The 21,333-nt window shown below is 36.2% G+C and overlaps 1 protein-coding gene across 1 annotated transcript; it reads left to right on the forward strand.

The window, feature by feature from the left end:
- Positions 1-14,921: 14,921 nt before the first annotated feature.
- Positions 14,922-20,552, forward strand: LOC114723049 (tRNA (guanine-N(7)-)-methyltransferase). The gene is made up of 8 exons (XM_028909186.1): positions 14,922-15,224; positions 15,336-15,392; positions 16,055-16,130; positions 16,516-16,595; positions 16,735-16,784; positions 16,871-16,955; positions 17,095-17,193; positions 20,128-20,552. The coding sequence occupies exons 1-8, from the start codon at positions 14,940-14,942 to the stop codon at positions 20,347-20,349; spliced, it is 954 nt and encodes a 317-aa protein (XP_028765019.1). The 5' UTR covers positions 14,922-14,939; the 3' UTR covers positions 20,350-20,552.
- The last annotated feature ends 781 nt before the right edge of the window (positions 20,553-21,333 follow it).

A 21,333-nucleotide genomic window follows, 5' to 3' on the forward strand; every position in this document is an offset into this window, starting at 1 on the left:
GAACCGGAAAGAAGTTTCAGCCAAAACGCAGAATTTCCTCATATCCGAACGAACCAAAGGATCCAATCATTTGCTTCGAATGTAAGAAGCCAGGACATATCAAGGCGGAATGCCCCAACTCTCCAGAACGAAGGACAAAGAAAAGAAGAAAGAAAGATTCAGAAAGAAGAAAGCCTTCGTCACATCAATCTGGGGAGACAGTTCCTCTGATGAAGAAGAAGGAAGTGATGATGAAGAAACCGCCAACATCTGTCTAGTGGCCCAAGAAAACGAGGAATCAGAAACAGACGAGGTAATAATTTCTGAACCATCTTATGATGAATTACAGTCCGAATACAATGCTTTACATTTAGAATTAGTAAGAATTGCAAAGGAGTTAGTAAGCTCTAAGAAAAGGATAAAGTTTTTAGAAGATCAACAATCAAAAGTTGAAGTCAATACAGACTCGACTTTGACTTGCAAAAGTTGTGAAAAGAACGAAAGAAAGATTGAAGATCTTACCAGAACCTTAGAAAAATTCACTAAAGGTAGCGAAATGCTTAAGGTGATTCTAGGAGCTCAACGGTGCTCTATGGACAAAACTGGTATAGGATACGATCCAACCCAAGATAAATCGAAAGGAAAGAAAAAGAGTAGTGGTAGATCATATCTTACATATTTTAGAAATTCTGTGCACTCCTCAAATCCTTTTGCACTTTGCTCTCACTGCAACCGTAAAGGCCATTCAACTTCTTCTTGTTACTATAAGAAGAAAGGAGATTACGGAACATTAAAATGGGTGCCCAAAGGTACTTATGTACCAAAAATAACTCATACTAACCAAAAAGGACCCAAGAAGGTATGGGTACCTAAAACATGATTGTAATCTTGCAGGTATGTCTCAAGGCATCCAGAACAAATAAGTGGTATATAGACAGCGGATGCTCCAGACACATGACGGGTGACACTGAGAAGTTTACATCACTCAAACCAAAAGACGGAGGAAAAGTAAGCTTCGGAGGAAACCAATCGGGAAAAATTGCTGGAATTGGAGAAATCGGAAGTAGCATAGGCATGAAGGTCGAAGATGTGTACTACGTGGAAGGTCTATGTCATAATCTCCTCAGTGTCAGTCAGAGTGCGGACAAAAACAACTAGGTGATCTTTGATTCCGAAGAATGCTTAATCATAAGCAAAAGTGACCTACCCTTGAAGAAAGAAGAACTGAATACAAAGCTGAGAGCTCCGAGGGACGGTAACTGTTATACACTTCAAATTGATTCTAAAACTTCTGAAAACTGTTTTATTAGTCAAAAGGAGGAAAGTTGGATTTGGCACAAACGACTTGCACATGTCAATATGAATCAACTTTCAAAATTAATAAAAAGGGATCTAGTTGTTGGTTTACCAAAAATCCAGTATGAACGTAATGATATCTGTGATGCATGTCAAAAAGGTAAACAAACAAAGTCTTCGTTTAAATCAAAGAAGATAGTTTCAACTGAAAGACCACTCCAAATGATTCACATGGACTTGGTCGGTCCATCTAGAGTAAAAAGCTTCGGAGGAAATCTTTATACCCTTGTAATAGTTGATGACTATTCGAGGTTTACCTGGACTTTGTTTCTTTCCTCTAAAGATGAAACTTTTAATGCTTTCATTGTTTTTGCCAAAAAGGTCCAAAATGAGAAAGGTATATCTATTGTGTCAATCAGGTCAGATCACGGAGGAGAATTTGAAAACAACGAATTTGCAGACTATTGTGAGGAACATGGAATTGACCACAACTTTTCTGCACCAAGGACTCCTCAACAGAACGGAGTAGTTGAACGAAAGAATAGAGTACTCACGGAGATGGCTAGAGCAATGCTAAATGAGAAAGGGGTCTCACAAGTATTCTGGGCAGAAGCAATGAGCACAGCTTGCTATATATCTAATAGAGCCTACATCAGAACACTGCTCGGGAAGACTCCATATGAATTGTACAGGGGGAGAAAACCCAATCTGTCACACCTAAGGATCTTTGGAAGCAGATGCTATATCCACAACAACAACAAAGAAAACCTGGGTAAATTCGATCCTAAAGCTGATGAGGGTTTGTTTCTTGGCTACTCTAATCGTAGTAAAGCATATAGAATTTTCAATAAACGAACCTTTACAATAGAAGAATCAATTCATGTGGTGTTTGCTGAAACTGAAGCAATTTCGAAACCTATAGATGATGATGCTGAAATCGTTCAAAATTTTCAAAAACTGGATTTGAACAAAAACTCGAACAAATTATTTTCAGAAACCGTTTCAGAAAACAGGGATGATTTAAACGATCCTTCTTTACAAGAAAATCTAGAGCAGCCAAAGGCATGGAGACACAACCGAGATCATCCTCTGGAACAAGTCATCGGTAAAGTCAATGAAGGGGTCAAAACCCGGAGACAAATAGTCAATGAAGTTCTTTTTTCTGCATTCATATCTCACATTGAACCCTCTAATATTGACGAAGCACTATCAGATGAATTCTGGATAGTTGCAATGCAGGAAGAGCTTAACCAATTTGAGAGAAATCAAGTTTGGGAATTGGTACCCAGACCAGAAGACCATCCGGTCATTGGCACCAAATGGGTATTCAAAAACAAGCTCGATGAATCGGCTCAGATCATCAGAAACAAAGCCAGATTAGTAGCAAAAGGCTATAATCAAGAAGAGGGAATCGATTATGAAGAAACGTATGCTCCTGTAGCTAGATTGGAAGCCATACGAGTTCTTTTGGCATTTGCTTGCATCAAAGATTTCAAACTATTTCAAATGGATGTTAAAAGTGCATTTCTGAACGGTTACATATCAGAAGAAGTGTTTATCGAACAACCTCCCGGTTTTGAAAATTCAAATTTTCCTAATCATGTTTACAAACTTAAAAAGGCTTTGTACGGTTTGAAACAAGCTCCTAGAGCCTGGTATGAACGACTTAGCAACTTCCTGATAGAAAAAGGTTTTGAAAGAGGTAAAGTGGATGCCACACTTTTCATTAAAAGAAGTGGGAAAGATCTTTTGATTGTTCAAATATATGTAGATGATATTATTTTCGGTGCTACTAACGAAGATCTCTGTCAAGAATTTGCTAAGCTTATGCAGGGAGAATTCGAAATGTCCATGATGGGAGAACTAAACTTCTTTCTGGGATTACAAATCAAACAAAAGAAAAACGGTATATTTATATCCCAGACGAAATATGTAAAGGAGTTGCTGAAGAAATTCGGAATGGAGAATGCCAAAAGTGTAAAGACTCCTATGAGCTCAACCTGTTCGCTTGATGTAGACGAAGACGGGAAAGACATAAATCTAACAAGATATAGAGGGATGATCGGTTCTTTACTATACCTCACTGCAAGTAGACCAGATATTCAGTTCAGTGTGGGAATGTGTGCAAGATATCAGTCAGCTCCAAAAGAGTCACATGAAGAAGCCGTCAAGAGGATACTCAGATATCTTGTAGGAACTCAAAATTTAGGAATCTGGTATCCAAAAAGAGGAACCGAATATCTAATGGGATACTCAGACGCCGATCACGGTGGATATAAAACAGACAGAAAAAGCACCAGTGGACAATGTCAATTCTTCGGAGGATGTCTTGTCTCATGGTCAAGTAAAAAGCAAAACACCGTGGCAATCTCCTCAACAGAATCAGAATATGTAGCCACTGCCTGCTGTTGTGCTCAGATCTTATGGCTAAAACAACAAATACAAGATCTAGGAATCAACTTACGTGAGATTCCAATCTTATGTGATAATACGAGCACGATAAGTCTGTCCAAGAATCCAGTCCATCATGCTCGAACCAAACACATCGATGTCCGACATCACTTTATTCGGGACCATGTTCAAAAGAAAGATGTAAAGGTTGAATTCATCCCCACTGAATATCAGATAGCCGACATCTTCACAAAACCACTAGATCAACAGAAGTTCAACTTCTTCAGAAGAGAATTGGGAATGGTAAATCCCAATGAATTGTAAGAAATGTCATGCTATCACTCAAGATTAAGTGTTTAAATTTATTGTTTTGATGATAAAATAACTAACTTAAGCATCGGAGTATGTAGAAATTTGTTTTGCAGGAAGCTCTGTTTCGATGAAGAAAAACAGAGGTAAACAGAGTATGAGATTATCGATCAATTGATCGATAATCATGAAGGCAAGTAGGAGATAATTTATCGATCAGCTGATCGATAAATTCACTTTGTAAAGAAAGGGAATTGCTCCAACACTACAATTATCGATAACGTGATCGATAAACTCGATATCGATCAGAACATCGATCAAGAGCCTCAAGGATTCGAGACCCATCCGTCAAAATTGGTAAGCATTGATCGATAAGCTGACCGATAAGCTTAATTATCGAACAGATGATCGATAAACTATATCAGGTACGCATTCCTTTTTTACTGACTTTATCGATAATATGTCCGATAAATGCATGATCGATAACGTAATCGATAAATCTGCTCTATGTTCAAGTGTGTTCTTCATAATTATCAAACACGTGATCGATCAAGTGTTGATCGGTAACTTGATCGATAATTTCGAAGACTATAACGGTACTGTTCTGAAATCCCTTCGTCAGTTTTCGAACCCTAACTCGAAAAATACCGGTCCCCTGTTTTTCGCAACGGTCAGGAATCACCACTATCTTAAATCCTTCAACCGTTCCTCCAATCGAATCCATCTCTGCTACATTTCCAACCTTCACCCACCTCAAATCACCGTTTTTCAACCGATTATTCTGACAAAAACCCCTCGGCACTTCCGAAATGGCTCGGGTGAAGCAACCAAATGTGGAAAGGGGAGAAGCGCAGGAGAAACAACCTCAATCAAGCGACACCACTACTTCGGGTACTCGAAAACGTTATAGACCGAAGGTAAGGGAGGAATCAACGAAGAAGAGGGCTACTCTGAAAATCCGGGAAAGTCAGGCCGAAGAACAACCGGCCTCTCTCAGAAAATCTCCCCGGTCCAAATCAAAGTTACCGATAGTGACTGAAGAATCGGAGACCGAGTCGGATGATGGAGTCTCAGTTCAGAAAGCCGTGGAATCAGCCTTAAATATATCCATCCCCAAGCAACCGAGAAAGAAGAAACAGAGGGCAAGTGAAGGGGTGGCACGGGAAATTCCTCCTGAAGGTATACCCACTGAATTTTCTGAGTTATTATCTGGCAATCTCGATAATGAAGTTAATATAGCAAAGTATAAGGCCGATTTTGCCAATAGAAAATTCTGTCCTGTGGTATCTGTGGACTTAGAGGGTCTGAGGAAAAATAAACAAACTGATCTTGATTTAAGTGACCCACTGCAGCATTATTCGAATTGGTTAATCATTGGTGGTGAATACTGTCCCGAAGTGGTTAAAAGATTCTACTGTAATATGGAATCAGTAGAAAAATATGATGATAAAGACAATCTCATAGAAAATTGTCTGAAAGTTACACTGAGAGGCAGAGCTTTTAAACTCACCAGTGCCAAAATAAATGAGCTGCTAGGGACTCAAGATTTTGTGCGAGGTGGTGACATGAATGAAGTAAAAGCTTATAGAATTTTAATGCAGAATAGTGATTATCCCGGTGAGCTGAATTTTCCCCCTAAGCAGATGTGTGATTTCTATAGGATCATCCATTACATCTATTCTAGGTGCATGGTAAACAAATCCGGTAGTTTCTCACATCTCACTCAGGATGATTATCTTCTTCTAGCCCAGATTATTAGTGGGGAAAAGATTAATATTGGGGATCTTATTTACTCTGAGATGAAGGACTTTGTTCTTAACAAATCCAGATCAACCCCAATTCCCTATCCTCAGCTGGCCACCTATTTCCTTCAGGCACATAACATTGCTCCATTTGAGCCTGGGGAAATCAAGACCAAGGTTCCTGGTTTTGGCCTCACTCAGCTCCACAAAATGAGGATCTCTGTTCCCTTTACACCATCACAGAAAGTATCTCAGAAGGATAAGGGAAAGCAACCTGCTGCTAGTACATCTCGGACCCAGGATGAAGCTGAATCCACTGCTGCTCCATCTCATACCCCTGGTCCATCTTTTATGGAGAGATCCCTCAGGGAAATGTTTCAGGCTGAGCTTCGCGCATTTGAGACCAGAGTCTACTCCACTGCCAGAGACTATGGGGAAGTTTCTGACCGGAAGTTTGATGGCATCTCTAAGATTCTGGATCTTCACCAACAAGCTATGGTGGTTTTGGAAAGAGAAGTGACCGAGAGGTTTTGATTCAGTGGACAAGGAACTCCAAGAGCTTAAAGGCTTAGTTACCTCTCTCTGCCAGCACTTCACTGCACCTAGCACAAGCTTCAGCTATGAGGATCTCCTCTTTCATCCTACCTCTCCACCGCACCCTGAGCCTGCACCTCCTTCCTCTCCCTTACCCACTTCTCCTATTTCCACCACTTCTCCTTCTGTTCCATCTACTTCTATTCCAGTCCCTACTACTCTTGCTCTTATCACTGTACCCCAACCTGTTCACTCCTTTCATTTTCCATCTATTTCTCCACTTTTTCCCCTTCCTCCTCTCCCTATTCCCCTGACCATTCCTTCGGTTCCTACCCCTTCTGATGCTGACAAAAAGGGGGAGAAGAAAACTGATGATATTTCGTAGTTTATATGGTTTTATGAGTTGTTTTTTGGTTCTATGTCATGACTTTATGTTATCTCCTTTTGTGTATCTGGATAGTGTTTTTATCAATAATATGTTCTTGATATTTATCTGCTCTTTTCATGCTTTATGAGGATATAAAACTGGTTGATATTCTCTTTGATAGATGATTTAGAACTTATGTTTTGTCATCATCAAAAAGGGGGAGAATGTTAGGATTATAGTTTTGATGATAACAAAGTCAGAATATCAAGATTAAGTATTTTGATCGATCAACTGATCGATCAATCGTTTATCGCTAAGGTTTCAGATAATTGCTCAAATGTAAATATTGGAAATTGTGCCCTAGGGGCCAATCATTATGTTTTAAACATTGTTAATTTATGAATTTATTAATTACGTTATCATATTATTTGCATGTTTACTGTGATAACTATCCTTGGATAACTCATGGTTTATCCTAAATGTCCCTGGTCGATCATCTATGTGGGAGCAAGGATGAAATAAGACCAGTATGACTTTAAAGATATATAGAGATATAAATTAAAGTCATAGGCACATGTAAGAGTACAAGGTGTTGGACCGACCCGCTATGAGAGAGCTGCATGGGTTAAGTCATAAGCTTCTCTCATATACAAACCATGTCACTGTGCCCTTTGACCTGAGATCGTCATGGATTCATACATGAGAAACGCTTAGCTTTGACCTAGTCAAAAGTCACTTTTGACCGAGTGATCATAAAGACTATGTTCAGGCTTAGTGGTTTTTCATGCGTAGGAATGTGAATGGTCAAGATGGAATTTGTCCCTCACATTCGTAGAGAGACATTACTGGGCCCCTCGATGAGTGAGTCTGAGAAATGTATGGCCATACTATAATGGAAAGGTAGTTCCGTTTCTATACTCAGACTACTCAGGGATCGAGAAAGTAACGGTCATGGATAGGAGGATGACGTTCTCCATGCCTCATCCATGACCAAAATGTCGTGAGACAAAAGGGACATGATATGGTTGTATGAAAGGTTGCATCGTTCAACGATCCTCATATGATTTGGGTAGTCGTGATGTCTTGCTAGAGACCGCTTACGACTTGTGGGTCATTATAGTTAATGGCCCACTGCCAACTTCATATGGGCCTACAGGGTCGCACACAAAATAGCCTGACACGAGTTACGATGTCCAGATTCATTGAATCTAAGATATGTCCAGATTCAATGAATAATATAGGGTGGACGTGTATATATATATATATATATAAATTCGTATATATATATAAATATAAGAGATATTAATTGTTAGATTTAATTTATAAGGATAAATTAAATATATATACAAATTAATTCCGTCATCTCTTTATTAAATAAATAGGAGAATTAAATCTGTGAGACGGATTTAATTTAAACCATATTTATTTAATTGTTCTCTTATCTGATTAGGCAATATTTTATATTGTATTAATTTCGGAATTAATTTAGAGTTAATTTCGAAATTAAATATTATTAATTAAACCTATATAGCATCCTATATATTTGATATGAGGAGCTAGGGTTTAACTGAGAGAGAACCAACAGATAAGAGACGGCCTAAGAGAGGAGAGAGGACGGATTCCTAAAACCCTAGACGGACATAGGCGCTGGCACGCCGTTCGAGGTTGAGGGCTACTCGCGTGGATACCGGTAGAGGAAGCCGACCAGAGTTGTCGACTTCGAACGACACAGGAGGCGAGCAGAAGCATCCTGAACGGCCGAATCATCAAGTCACCAGGGAATCGAACGCCTAAAGGTAATGCTTCTTACTACCTGTCTTAAACGCGATCGGTAGATCCGGAAAGGGATTGAAAGTTTTAAAATTTTTCCGCTGCGCGTCGTCTTTCAATTCCCTACAGTAAATCAGGTTAATAGTAGGTATTCGGATCGAAGAACTATTTGATAAGCAATTAATCGATAAAGTGATCGATTATCGCTAACATGAAAATCACATAAGAGTATGGTTAATTATCGATAAACTGATCGATAATATCAGATAAACAATCGAGTTACTGATAAGAGAACCAAATCTGAAGTGTATTTATCGATCAAGTGATCGATAAATCAGTCATCAATAACGACTTCGATAAAAGGTAACACAATCTACTTGTTTTGCACATTAATTCTGTTACCAATTTATCGATTACGTGTTCGAACTTTATGCTCTAACTCTCTGAATGCAGGTAATCAACTTCACTGATGGATCGATAACCTTATTGATCATAAAATTATCGATCACATGATCGATAATCAATGCCTTTATCTACTCTTATTCAGTTTTTTCCTACAACCAAATTATCGATAACATTATCGATAAATTTAACTTGTTTGCTTAAATAACTTTTCACATAACATGATCGATAAAGAGTCTAAGGATTGCTATATTCGCATTAAGTTATGGTGAACTATTTTTCGATCACCTAATCGATCACTGGTTTTTCGATAATATGATCGATCATTCAATTCCCTGGAACTCATGTTTTCACAAAACGTGATCGATAATCATTTTCTTTGTCTTACAAGGTTAAATTTCTCTTCTTACTTTATTCGATCATTTGTTCGATTGTTCATTGATCGATCAACTGTTCGATCACTTCAGATAGCCTGTGTCTTTCATTGAATATATACATACCCATAGTTTATCGATGACATTATCCATCATACATTTATCGATAAGATGTTCGATCATCAATGACTGAAGCTTCATTTCAATAACATTTGAATTATCGATAATCTGTTCGATCAAACAAGTGTTCGATCACTTGTTCGATCATGGAACGATTTCCTCTTGCTATGATAATTCTTAGAGTCAATGATCCAACACTTGATCGATAATATTGGTGATCTAATTCGAAAAGTCTTCATTCTGTTTATCGATAACTTGATCTATCATCAAGTAATCGATCATCTTTTCGATCAAACTAAACCAGAATGACTTTCTGTTCTTCTTACTGATAAATGATTTCGTCACAAATCTTTGAATGATAAATTTGTTTTCTCTCTTCGTTCAAGATTAAAGTATTCACCGCAAGACTCTCATTTGTTCAAAGCTTAAAATATGCAGATTAATGAAAACGAGTGTAACGGCTCTTCAACGGGATTACGTAGACTGCAACCTACAGTGTCAGAAGCTCAGACGCATTAATGGCAGAGCCGTTAAAACCAGCAAAACACGCAAACGGAGTCACAACGGCTAGAAGCTCTTCCGTCTAACGGCTACTTAACGATATCAACTATAAAAGGCGCGAAGAAGCATTAATGAAGAGATTGAATACCGGAACTACCACCTGCGATTATTTAGTTTAGCATTCAATACTTTGTTTTCACGTTACTACCGAGCATCGGTGTTTATCATTAAATTCACTCTGTAAGAGAGCCAATTACTACTCTTATTAAAAACTTGAGTGACACTCAAGAGTGTGGACTCTTGAGAGGGGTTGTGTCCTTACGGGAGTAAGGGGGAGTGATTGAGCGATTCAATTACTGTACCAAGGCACCAAGAGCCCTGTCGATCTTGGAAAATAGTGAAATACTCAGAGGTGTTCTGAGGACTGGAAGTAGGTCACGTGATTTAGACCGAACCAGTATAAATCTTGTGTCTCCTCTCTGCGGTTAAATTTCTCCATACTCTGACTCTCTGTTTTTTATTCAATACTGACACGTTTTTTATTGTAAATTTTTGTAACTCACCCAATTCACCCCCCTCTTGGGTGAGATTGTTTCTAACAGGCCGTTGACACTGGACGATTCTTGCATTTCAAAGAATACCTCTTGGGCCTCGGGCTTCTTGCGCTTCCATTGCAAAGTGAGCTCCTGCATTCTAGCGAGGCTTTTGGCTTCGCGCATCGTCCGAGGCATGAATAGACGTACTGGTCCAGCATAGTCTTCTTGCAGCGCCGAGATATAAGCATCAACCAACCATTCTTCAGGCAATGAGATTTTGGAGGAAATTGCGTCAAATTCAGAATTAAATTCTGCCAAGGACCCTCGATGTCGAAGACGGAGCAGGTCCTTTTGTCTTATGATTTCTTGCAGCTCCGTGGACAAGTCAAGAAGGGCCTCTTTTAATTTATTGACAGAGCCTTGTATTCCATTGACTGAATTCAATTTTTGTTCGATGTTGAGGAGACGTTCCTCCATGGAACTTGAAATTGATTGGGAATGAGGGAGAAAGAACCGAGTAGTGGGTAGGGCCGAGGAAAGACTGGCTCTGATACCACTGTTATGAAAAGTAAAGAAAGAGAGAGAGAGAGAAGGGAAAGCGAAGAGAAACAGAGAGAATAGGGAAACTTTGAGAGAAGGGGGAGAGAGTAGAAGGCAATAGACGGAAGAGAAAGAGAGTTCCACTAGGTTGATCACAATACAGCACACTTACAAATGAGAGATAAGCCTGTTTATATAGGCAAAGTCCAGCTGCTAGTAACTAACTATTATTCTAACTAACTCATAATTCTGTTATTTATTTATTATAATATCATATCAGGCTGACTGAAAGCTAGTTGGTTGGGAGGTCAAGGGAACAGGTTCAAGAATATAAGAAAAACTTGAAGTGCAAGGTAGTGAACTTACCTATTAACATTGCTTGATGTTGTATGCTTGTGTATTAATATGTACATGATGATTGGTTGATGCTGTGACATGTTTTGACTATTGTAATTGCTATTTACGATGAGTAGATTATGTCTCCATGACCATGCATTAAGTAGATACCATTAAGCATGTTAATATGTTACTAATTAACAAGAGAATAAGCAAGTTGCATATCATGTATTAGCATCTATCTAGCATGATTAATATGTAATGTTTGTTATTGAGATTCTCCCGAATCTCACCCCTTTCTAACCCACCATTTTAAGGCAATCAATGATGGGCAATGATTGCATGAAGGGGAGCATGAGAAGGAAGGAGAAGAAGGTGGAAAATTATTGATGTCAATGAATGAGACTAAGGATTAATGTATAATTCTCCTATTATATAAATTATGTTTATAGATGCCAATGATACAATGTAATTGATTAGAATGTTTATCGAATGAATGAGAAAGAGTAAGACCAAGTTATACGTGCTTGGATTCTTAAAAGAATTAAAGTAAGAATTGCATAAGGGATAAAACATAGGTCCTGGAGTAGTCAGCTTCTAGCTCCAGTTTGACCTATCAAATGAATGGATTAAGCCACGAATTTTGGCAGGCATATAGTATGTCCCAAGCTTTAAAATGAAAAGTAGACTACCTCAATTGGATATGTATACAAGGAGATATGATTTTTCAAAGCTGAGGCACAGAATCTGGAAGTTCTAGATTAAATCAAATGAACAGTAAAATTTAGATAATAAACTGTACAAATTGGCTACGGATAAGTCCATTTTTATATTTTTTCCTTGAAGAGCATTGAAAGAGCTTCAAATAGAAATTTGGAGCACCTCCGTACGATATTTGTAGAATTAATTATGATTTTTTAAAGTTGAACCTGTAATCTGGAAATATGCACAGTGAACAATACTGAGGACTTAAAAGAAAATTTTAATTTTTGGGCTTAAATTATGATTTGAATGTTCCATTTCGTTTTCGATCGTGTACTCTGAGAGGTAAAAGTAAGGACGTTTCAAAAGTCTCCAACGGTTGAGGTAGTACATTGATTTGCAGATTTTAAGAAGGCTAATGGCATGTTCTCTTGCTTAGTTTTCCACTGTATGTTGAGGTAGAGAACTTTCTATGACTTCACGAGCAAAAGAAAATTATTACCATAAATAAATATGTGAATCACACAAACTTTTGTTCTCGTCCCTGCATTTAAGACAAAAAACTATTTTGGAGGTATTTATATATTTCTTCAATTTTTAATTTGATACATATGTATTTTTTTTAATTAAATACTATAATTTTGTTCTGTTAGCATAGTTAGGTTTAGGATAGGAACTAACAGTACTAACAACAAAACTATAGGGGCCAACGGTATTGTAAAATTACAGTGTTTAATTAAAAGGAAAAATCATACAGGTATCAAATTAAAAACTAAGAGAAACTATATGTACCGATAAAATGGTTTTCCCCATTTAAGATCATAGTTTGAACACTCGTACCCTTTCTTTTTGTTTTCAATTTGTTTTCCTCACATGGCATCCTCTCAAGAGTATCATTGATTTTCTTAACACGCCAATTTTGGGTAACCAAATTTACAGATGTCATGATCACCAAGAAATATAGAAGGAAACCCCTGAAGAAAATAATCTACTGAAAGAAGAGGTGTGACAGGAGAACAAATTTGTATTTTTTGTCTTTAATATAAAAACTGATTGATTAACTAATTTGAGTAAATTAAGAAAATTTATTAAATTAGTTATTTGTAATAAATAAGTGTTATTTTTTTTAAAATACTATTGCTAATCATATGTATTAGTTAAAACTACCATTTAATAAAACTTTTAATATGTGCAACTATGGTAATGACTATTTAAGAAAAAAGATAAATATGAGAAACAAAATGGATTAAAGTTTTATATTTAGAATTAAATTTAATGTCAAACTAGCTCATATATTAAAGAATGATCGTAGTATTATTTAAGGTGTACACAAAGCAAGAAAATACTTCTTGAACTTAGCAGGAAAAATGGGAAATCGATCATCGAGCTCTTTTTGAGAGGGATTGGATAGAATATCAATTTAGAGAATAGAAAGCTTTGTTGACAACCTTGAACAAAGGTCCTTACACTAGCAACAGGCTTTGAACGAAAGAGCTAAAATCATTTTAAGAGTACCTACATTTTTTTCTTAATTTTTAGTTTGATACTTATGTGATTTTTTTTGGTTAATTAAATTTTTAAATTTTTTCTTTCAACACTATTAATTCTTATATGGAGAATAATGTTGTTGACAGAGTAACGTTAGTTTGTTAGTAGAGTAAAATTAAAAATTTAATTAAGAAAAAAATATATTGGTACTAAATTAAAAATTTAGAAAAAAAATTCGAAAATGGTTTTTTTCCCAAAGAATATGAAGGAAAATGAGGAGGATTATACTTGTAATTTCAATGTATTGGATTGGGTCAAAGAATCGGGGCTACTGGATTGTGATTGCCTGTATTAGTGAGATGGGTTACAAAAATAGGGGTGAGTATTCAGTTTTTCAGTTTGATTATCAGTAATAACTGAATTAACCGAATAACCGAATAGAACAAATTTTAAACACTGAACCGAAACCGATAACCGAACTAACCGAAACTAAATTAACTGAATTATTTCGGTTCGGTTAACCGATTAACCGAAATATATAAATATGAAAGTGATTTTAAATTAATAATAATAATAATAAAACACAATTACAACCATTAATTAATAAATATTTCATCATTTAATGTGATTTATTACAATAATATTTATTATAACCATATTTATTGAATATAAATATATTTAAAGAGTTCTCATAAACCCATATATATATTTATTATAATAACATTTATTAAATATAAATATATAATATATTCATTTCAGTTTTTTCAGTTATAACTGATTTTTTTCCTACTAACCGAACCGAACCGAACACCGAAACCGAATTATTACAAAAATAAAAACCGAATATGTAACCGGAAACTGAAATAACCGAATCGAAAAACCGAAATTAAATTCGGTTCGGTTCGGTTTTCGGTTACGGTTCGGTTTTGCTCATCCCTGTACAAAAGCATGGGAAGGCTAGATATCTTCTTCGATGGCTTGCTAAAAGTGCTACAAGTTAAATAGCTGATCAACCTGCAAAGGAACGGATTGCAAAGTCTTCTCTTTTGGAAGTGTGCCCTTCTAATTTGAGGATCCTAATATAACACAAGTATATGAGATTTAAGAGATATTTGGATGGAATGAAAATTATAGTTTTAAAAATGATTTTATGATATATCAAATAAATATATAGAAGAGTTTATCTCAATTTATAGAAAAGTATTTAAAAAGCATTTTCCATGGTTCCCAAACACCTTTTTAATCCCCATCCCTATGTCTAACCTTTTATTTATTATTAGGCGTTAAGCCTTCTCATGTATCCCAAAAAAAAAAAAGGTTGGGTCTAACTAGGTAATCTCATTAAATTTTAAAATTTCACAATAAATTTTTGGTTAATAGTTGAACTGTTGAAGTCTATTAACTTTTAAAGGCTAACAAAGTTGTTCATCTAAAATTCAAAATTTGGCGAAAATTTTGTGTAATTTATCCAATCTATTTAAATAAATCATCCCGGTTCAAATAGAAATTTATCCGATGAAGACAAGAATTTCAATGGGAGTACCGATAGCTGATGGCTTCATCCCGTTGGTTGCAGCTACACAACTGCACTTCCCATCGTAGCGCAGGTGGTTCGGTGCCGCGCAGGGCTGCGAGAGTCGCTCTTTCGTCGCTAATACTGCAAACTTCACTCTCTCTTCATCCTTCGTCCTCGCTTCGTTGTCATTCACACTGTTACTGTAGCCGCAACGATTTTCCTGCTGCGGAAGTAGCAGAAAATGACTCTAATAAAGTGCATTTGAGTAGCCCCGAACTGGTGGCATTGGAGTATGCAGATCTTAATCTTTCGTACAAGTTGGTAATTTTATCTTTAGTTTAATTTTGCTGAGATCAGAGGGGTTTTCGTTTGATTCTCTTTTTAATGACTTCAGGGTTAATATTCTGTTGTTTTACTATATATCCAACGCAGGACTTGGGTCCTGTGAGAATCAGGCAACATGTCAATCCCTTAAGTTCCTCTTTCTCTGTATGTTCTTTTGTGAACTCCAGCAATCCATTCCATTATATTTTTAACTGATTTTACAGGCATTTATGATTTTCATATAAGTTGAATCAACAGGTGTACCGACTCAGATTTTAAAAAGTACAACATGCGATTAAAAGTCAATAAAATGTGTCATTAGCATCTTTTCACATTAGGTGTTGAGATATTGGAATAATTCTAATTTGAATGTAAAGGTTGGTGTCAACCTAAATGACCCAGTAAACCTATCATACATCTATGTCTGTAATACACACACAGGCTCCCACTATGACGAGTTTTACATGGATTGTTGAGCCCTGTAGCTGCATGACGCAGGACTTCAAATTGTGGAATTGCATCTTGCATCTGAATGAATAAGAAATATTGAAGATTCTTGGTTTCTCTTAATTTGAAATTCAAGATTGCAAATGATAAGCTCTTGTTGACTGCTTTTAAATTGCATTAATTTATCCTAAGAATTTTATTTTGATTAGAATTTGATTTGTTCAACATATACGAGGATGTCACCTTGGCTGAATGGTCACAGCATCCTACTTATAATTGGCAACTTCTTGGTTTTTCCAATATCATAAGAATTTAACTGGATTCTTACGTTACTTTCTTGGTATGGGATTTTGTTTTTAAATGTTTCTATTTCTTGATAGGTACCCACACAAGCTCCGGACTGGAATCAAGTCTTCAGTGACCCAACATTGCCACTCATGGTTGACATTGGATGTGGTAGCTTGTTTGCTTCTGTCATAAAATCTGCTTGCAGTAGCTGTTGTCAATTATTAGTATTTAGACGTGATGCATAGTATGCAAGTAGGATGATCCCTCTAGAATCTAGAAGAGGCGGATTTGAACAATCTTTTTTTTTTTCCCTAGTTACTTCGATCTCTATTTCTATTTAAGAGAATCCTTAGGAAAAGCATTTTCATATGATAGATAATAAAATAGGGATTTTCCCTTTTCTGATATATTGTTGGACTATATGTTTATCATTTTGTTAATTTTCTTCTCATCATAAGCAATTTCAATTTTCTTCTGGTAATCAAATCATTATGTCAGTACTTGGAAGGTACACTGTTGTTTCTGTGCATCTGAAATTTGTGAGTATTCTCAGGTAGTGGCAGGCTTCTTTTATGGCTTGCTAAACGAAATCCTGGAGTTAGAAATTATTTGGGGTTGGAAATAAGGCAAAAGGTTAGGAAAACTTTTGTTTTTGGTAAACATACTTCTGCTTTGGAATTCTTTTGATGATTTCTTCCTTTTAAAGGATTTTACTTGATTTCACCTTTAGCTTCAACTATATGGTGTTATAATGTATTCCATTCATGTGCAGTTGGTCAAGCGTGCTGAGGTATGGGTAAAAGATCTGGCTCTTAATAACATGTACCAGCCACAACTTTGTTTGAATGCTGATTTAAGAAAAGGAGATGCTTAATTTTTGTCTAATTGACTGTTTGCCTGAAATGCAGTCATTTCTTGTTTGCAAATGCCACGATTTCCTTCAAGCATTTGGTTACATCATATCCTGGGCCATTGAAGTTTGTTTCAATTTTGGTGAGTGTCTCCTCATGCTAGGATCAATTTGACTCCTTATATTTAGATTTGGAAGGCTTTGGTCCAAAATGTTTTGGTTAATAACTTAAGTTGAAACTCTTTTCAATTGCAATCTTATAATTTTAATTCACAAATACAGTGCCCAGACCCACATTTCAAGAAGAGACATCATAAAAGAAGAGTTGTACAGAAGCCTTTGGTTGGTGCTATTGCAGAGATGATGGTGCCGGGGGGACAGGTATATATGTGCTTGTTTGCACGTGTTTTGCATGATTCCTAACAACTGTATGCTCCACAGGGTTACCCAATGGTTTACTAAATAGCTTCCTGCCAAAATTACCTCTCTTAAATGATTTTTCATGAAAATTATTTGTTGTTATGTACTTCTCTGGTTCTATTTATAGGGAGAGAAGAAATGTTTTGGTCCTATTTATTTATAAGTCACTTCATTAAATTTTTAGCATGAATGTACTATTTGATACTTTATTTATTAGAGTATAGATAGTTATTTTTTTTAAGGGTATATATATTAAATAAGGATAAAATTGGAAATTTTTTATATTTTAGTGCAGAATTAATGCAGTTTAAGATTTTTCTTAGTTTGTGTGAAACAAGTTGAAAGTGCCTTATAAATAAAACCAGAGGAGTAACTAATAGGCATTAATCTATCGACCGTTCACTGTGATCTTTGAAAATGAGTTGCGGTTATTTTGGTGATTTATTTATTTATTTTTTAGGGTGGGGGGTGGGGGGTAGGGATCAGTTATTAGTGAAGGACAAGTTTGAAGTTTGAAAAGGTTAGGCATGGATGCTGACAAGAGAGAACGTGGAATCTACTTAGCCATGATGTGTGGTTCAATGGTCTAGTTATCGCCATGCTTGAGACAATTAGCATCTGCTGGGTACAGGCAGGAACAGGCCAAAATTATCGAGTCACCACTTGGATGTGTCAATGTGTGGGCCTGGGGTGTGGGATCATTCTATGGAGATCAAATTCTAGGATACAAAGAACGAGCGAACTGAGGAATTTTGCACAAGCTGTGAAATGTATTCCATTTTCTGGAAAAAGAGAAGCCGCAAGTACAAAGGGTCTGATTTCAATGGAAAATGGAGAGCGTGATAGAAGTTAAGCCAAGGTCTAAAATAGCAGGAGAATACATGCCTGTTATGGACTTTGAAGGATCATAATCTTCTGATCTCTCTGACAATTTAGAAAAGGATTTTTTTTAAGGATAATTTTACGGATTGAACATTGATGCAGAGGAATGTGTCCTCATAACATAGATTGCAAATGAGTGTTTCAAGTGGAAAAAGAGGATAAAATTAGGAAGGAAAGTGATGGAGCTCTTGGTGGGTTTGTTTAATAATTTGTAGAACATGGTTGCGGTGATGGTGTTTCTTTGGGTGTTTGTGGAACAGTGGTGATCTTAGATTTGGTCCTTTTCCTATGCCTGTTCTTTCATCAGCACTAATAAGGGTCAGGTGGGCTAGGAAAAGTTAATTCACTGAAGTCATTGAGGGAATGAGAGGGACAGCTGAGAGTCCAAGATCCACAAATTTTCCATGCCAAACTTAATTTAACAGCTGGATAAATCTGGGAGAGAAATAAAGTTGCAAGTGACATCCTTACTCAAATGCCGTTGGTATGAGAGATTTTGGTTATTTTATTTGAGATTGTGATTTACTGGTGATGCCTTCTATAATATGTTTGATTAACCTTTTTTTGTTTTTTCTCTTTTGGTAATTAATTGGAAGGAAGACAATACATCACACTCACCTAAGAAAATCCCAACTTGTCTTTTATAAGAAAGTGCATAAGCCCCGGGGAAAACAAAAACAAAATGTCAGCCAAGAGGCGATTCACTTGGATTGTTAATATACGTGAAGATGTCTTGTTTGATAAGATAGGTGCTTGGTTACTTCTGTGCGGGAGGGTTCTCTCCCCAGATTGATTAGAGAGACTCTTCTAAGTCTTTTGTTAATCGTATCCCTCCACTTAGATCTGGCAGGTTGAAGAGGGATCTGACTCCATTTCAGATTTGAGAACATGTGGATTAGGACCACTCTTTTTTCAATCGAGTTTAAACCTAGTGGGAAGAGTATTCTGTCCCAGGTTTGGGGGAAATAGGTCTTAAGAGTTTATGAGGAAGCTGAAGTTTGTGAGGAGACATTTGAAGATTGGGAGTATGGGGGGGTTTCTGGAGATATTGGATTAAAAAAGAGGAATATTCTTATGCAGTTTGATGTTTTGGATAGGCTCGAAGTTGAGGATTAAAATATCAACATGTAAATTTCGGAAATGAATTAAGATTCTCAATTTGATGAAACTACCTAGGGGAAAAAAAGAGTAGGATTACGTGGGCAAGGGAAGGGATGTTCTCGGTTCGAAATTTTTCATTCGCATGTTAGGAGACATACGAGCATGATAAAGGAGTTGACGATAGAGAAAGGAAGAGATGTTGGATGGTCCTGAGGAAGTCTCAGAAGCTTCTTGAGGATTTAGATTGAAACCCTGCAGCTTGTTGCCCCCCACCACTTGCATTATACTTCTTCAAATCTGCACCTATGGCTGCCCCTGATTGCTGCCGGCCCCACCTTAACTAATGCAATCCTGCACTCAAATATTACTTGCCATCTGCGCTGGCATGAAAACTGTGACTAAAAATTTGGCGTATCTAGACTTTTTTCATGGAAAATGCATGATATCTTTCTATCTTCTTTAACGATGCTGAGATGATTTTTAAATTTTCATTGATGACTGATTCTTCATTTGAATTTCTTATCGATCGTGGTTCAGCATGCCTGTATTCATGATTCAAATGTGATCCATTCCCAATTTCCCATTACATGTTCCCCTTTTCTTCCCATATACATTTATTTGTAGAAGAAAGTGGTTGACAGAAACACAATTATGAAAGGGGAAATGAAAAAAGTAGCGGGAAAATGACTCTTGAGGTGCTATTGAGAAATAAAGAGACACATTTTGGGGTAATGATAATATGAACATACCGGACAGTGTGTATAATTTTCTTAGGAGAATGACAGACACTTCACAATTCACATTGGTATACCAAACAGGCCTTTTGGAGGATATGATTTTCAACGATTGAAAAATTTCAGTTATTGGCTGAATTTCTGGCTTAAAATCAGATTTGTGGTTGTATTTGAGCAGGTTCTTATCCAATCTGATGTTGTTGAAGTGGCACTTGACATGAGAGATCAGTTTGATGAAGTTGAAGCACTTCAACATATCGATGCTGTGAACCCAAGCATGTTGTGCGACTGTGAAGGATGGCTATTAAGCAACCCCATGGAAATAAGGACCGAGAGAGAGATTCACGCAGAATTGGAAGGTGCAAGAATTTTCAGAAGGATGTACCAGAAGCATATGTAACTAATGGAGTCATTAGAAGAGATGCTTATTAGATAGTAGGTATCATGTATTTTATTCTATTACTAAATATTAGGTATCTGTGTTTTGTGTAGTTTGATGAATGAGCCGCGTTAGAGGTATTGAGTCACGGGATGAGTTGGGAAAGAAGACTTGTTTTCATACAGAAAATATGGTAGAAAACTGTTATTTGATTTTGGTAAAAATTCTCCCTTTTTTGTGTTAGATTCATAAAATAGACGTTTTCCCCGTTTGGTATTTTCATTTCAGTATCTTTATTTTTTATATGATTTTTAAATTATTTTTATATAATTTATTTTTTTTCAATTATGTTATATATTAAATAGGAATAGTATATCATTTATAAAATTTTAAAATTTATTTGACATGCCTCAACCCGGCAGTATTAGAAAATGGTTGCATCGGATTTCAAATTATTTTCATGGATTTTTTTTTGTTTTTCTGCCAACCTTAGAAGTGTTTTTTTTTTTTTTTGGGTTAAAGCATAGGTATCTATCAATTGGAGGTAATCTTGTTTGAGGTATTATCAGATACTAAATGTGAGCCTTTCTCCTAACGGGAGTTCGAATTTTGATTAATCATGTTGTGAGGAACTAGTTTCTTTTGTCACCCCAACCCCAATTGGTAACTTTAGGAGTGTTTTAGGTTCAGTAAAAATTCTCCTTTTGTTTTAATAAATGTGTTCGACAAGGCACCTATAAGCATATTTTATTTAAGTCGAGACAAATTTTTCTCATATGCTCACTTTGTATTTTGTAAATTACAATTGAAAATATGCCTGTAAGTCATTCTAAATGAGTTTTAAGTGTCTATTTAAATTAGCGTCTATTAAGTGTTTAAAAGTATTTTCATGTAAATTGAGAAATTTTTTTTCAAACACTTTATATTTTGTAAAGTATGATTAAAAGATTGTTTATAACTCATTCCAAATAGGTCTTAATAAAATATATTGCTTGTTAAAAAAAT

The sequence above is a fragment of the Neltuma alba genome, unplaced genomic scaffold, assembly GCF_004799145.2.
Source record: "Neltuma alba isolate B1F8T4 unplaced genomic scaffold, ASM479914v2 tig00012120_pilon, whole genome shotgun sequence".
Classification (NCBI taxonomy): domain Eukaryota; kingdom Viridiplantae; phylum Streptophyta; class Magnoliopsida; order Fabales; family Fabaceae; genus Neltuma; species Neltuma alba.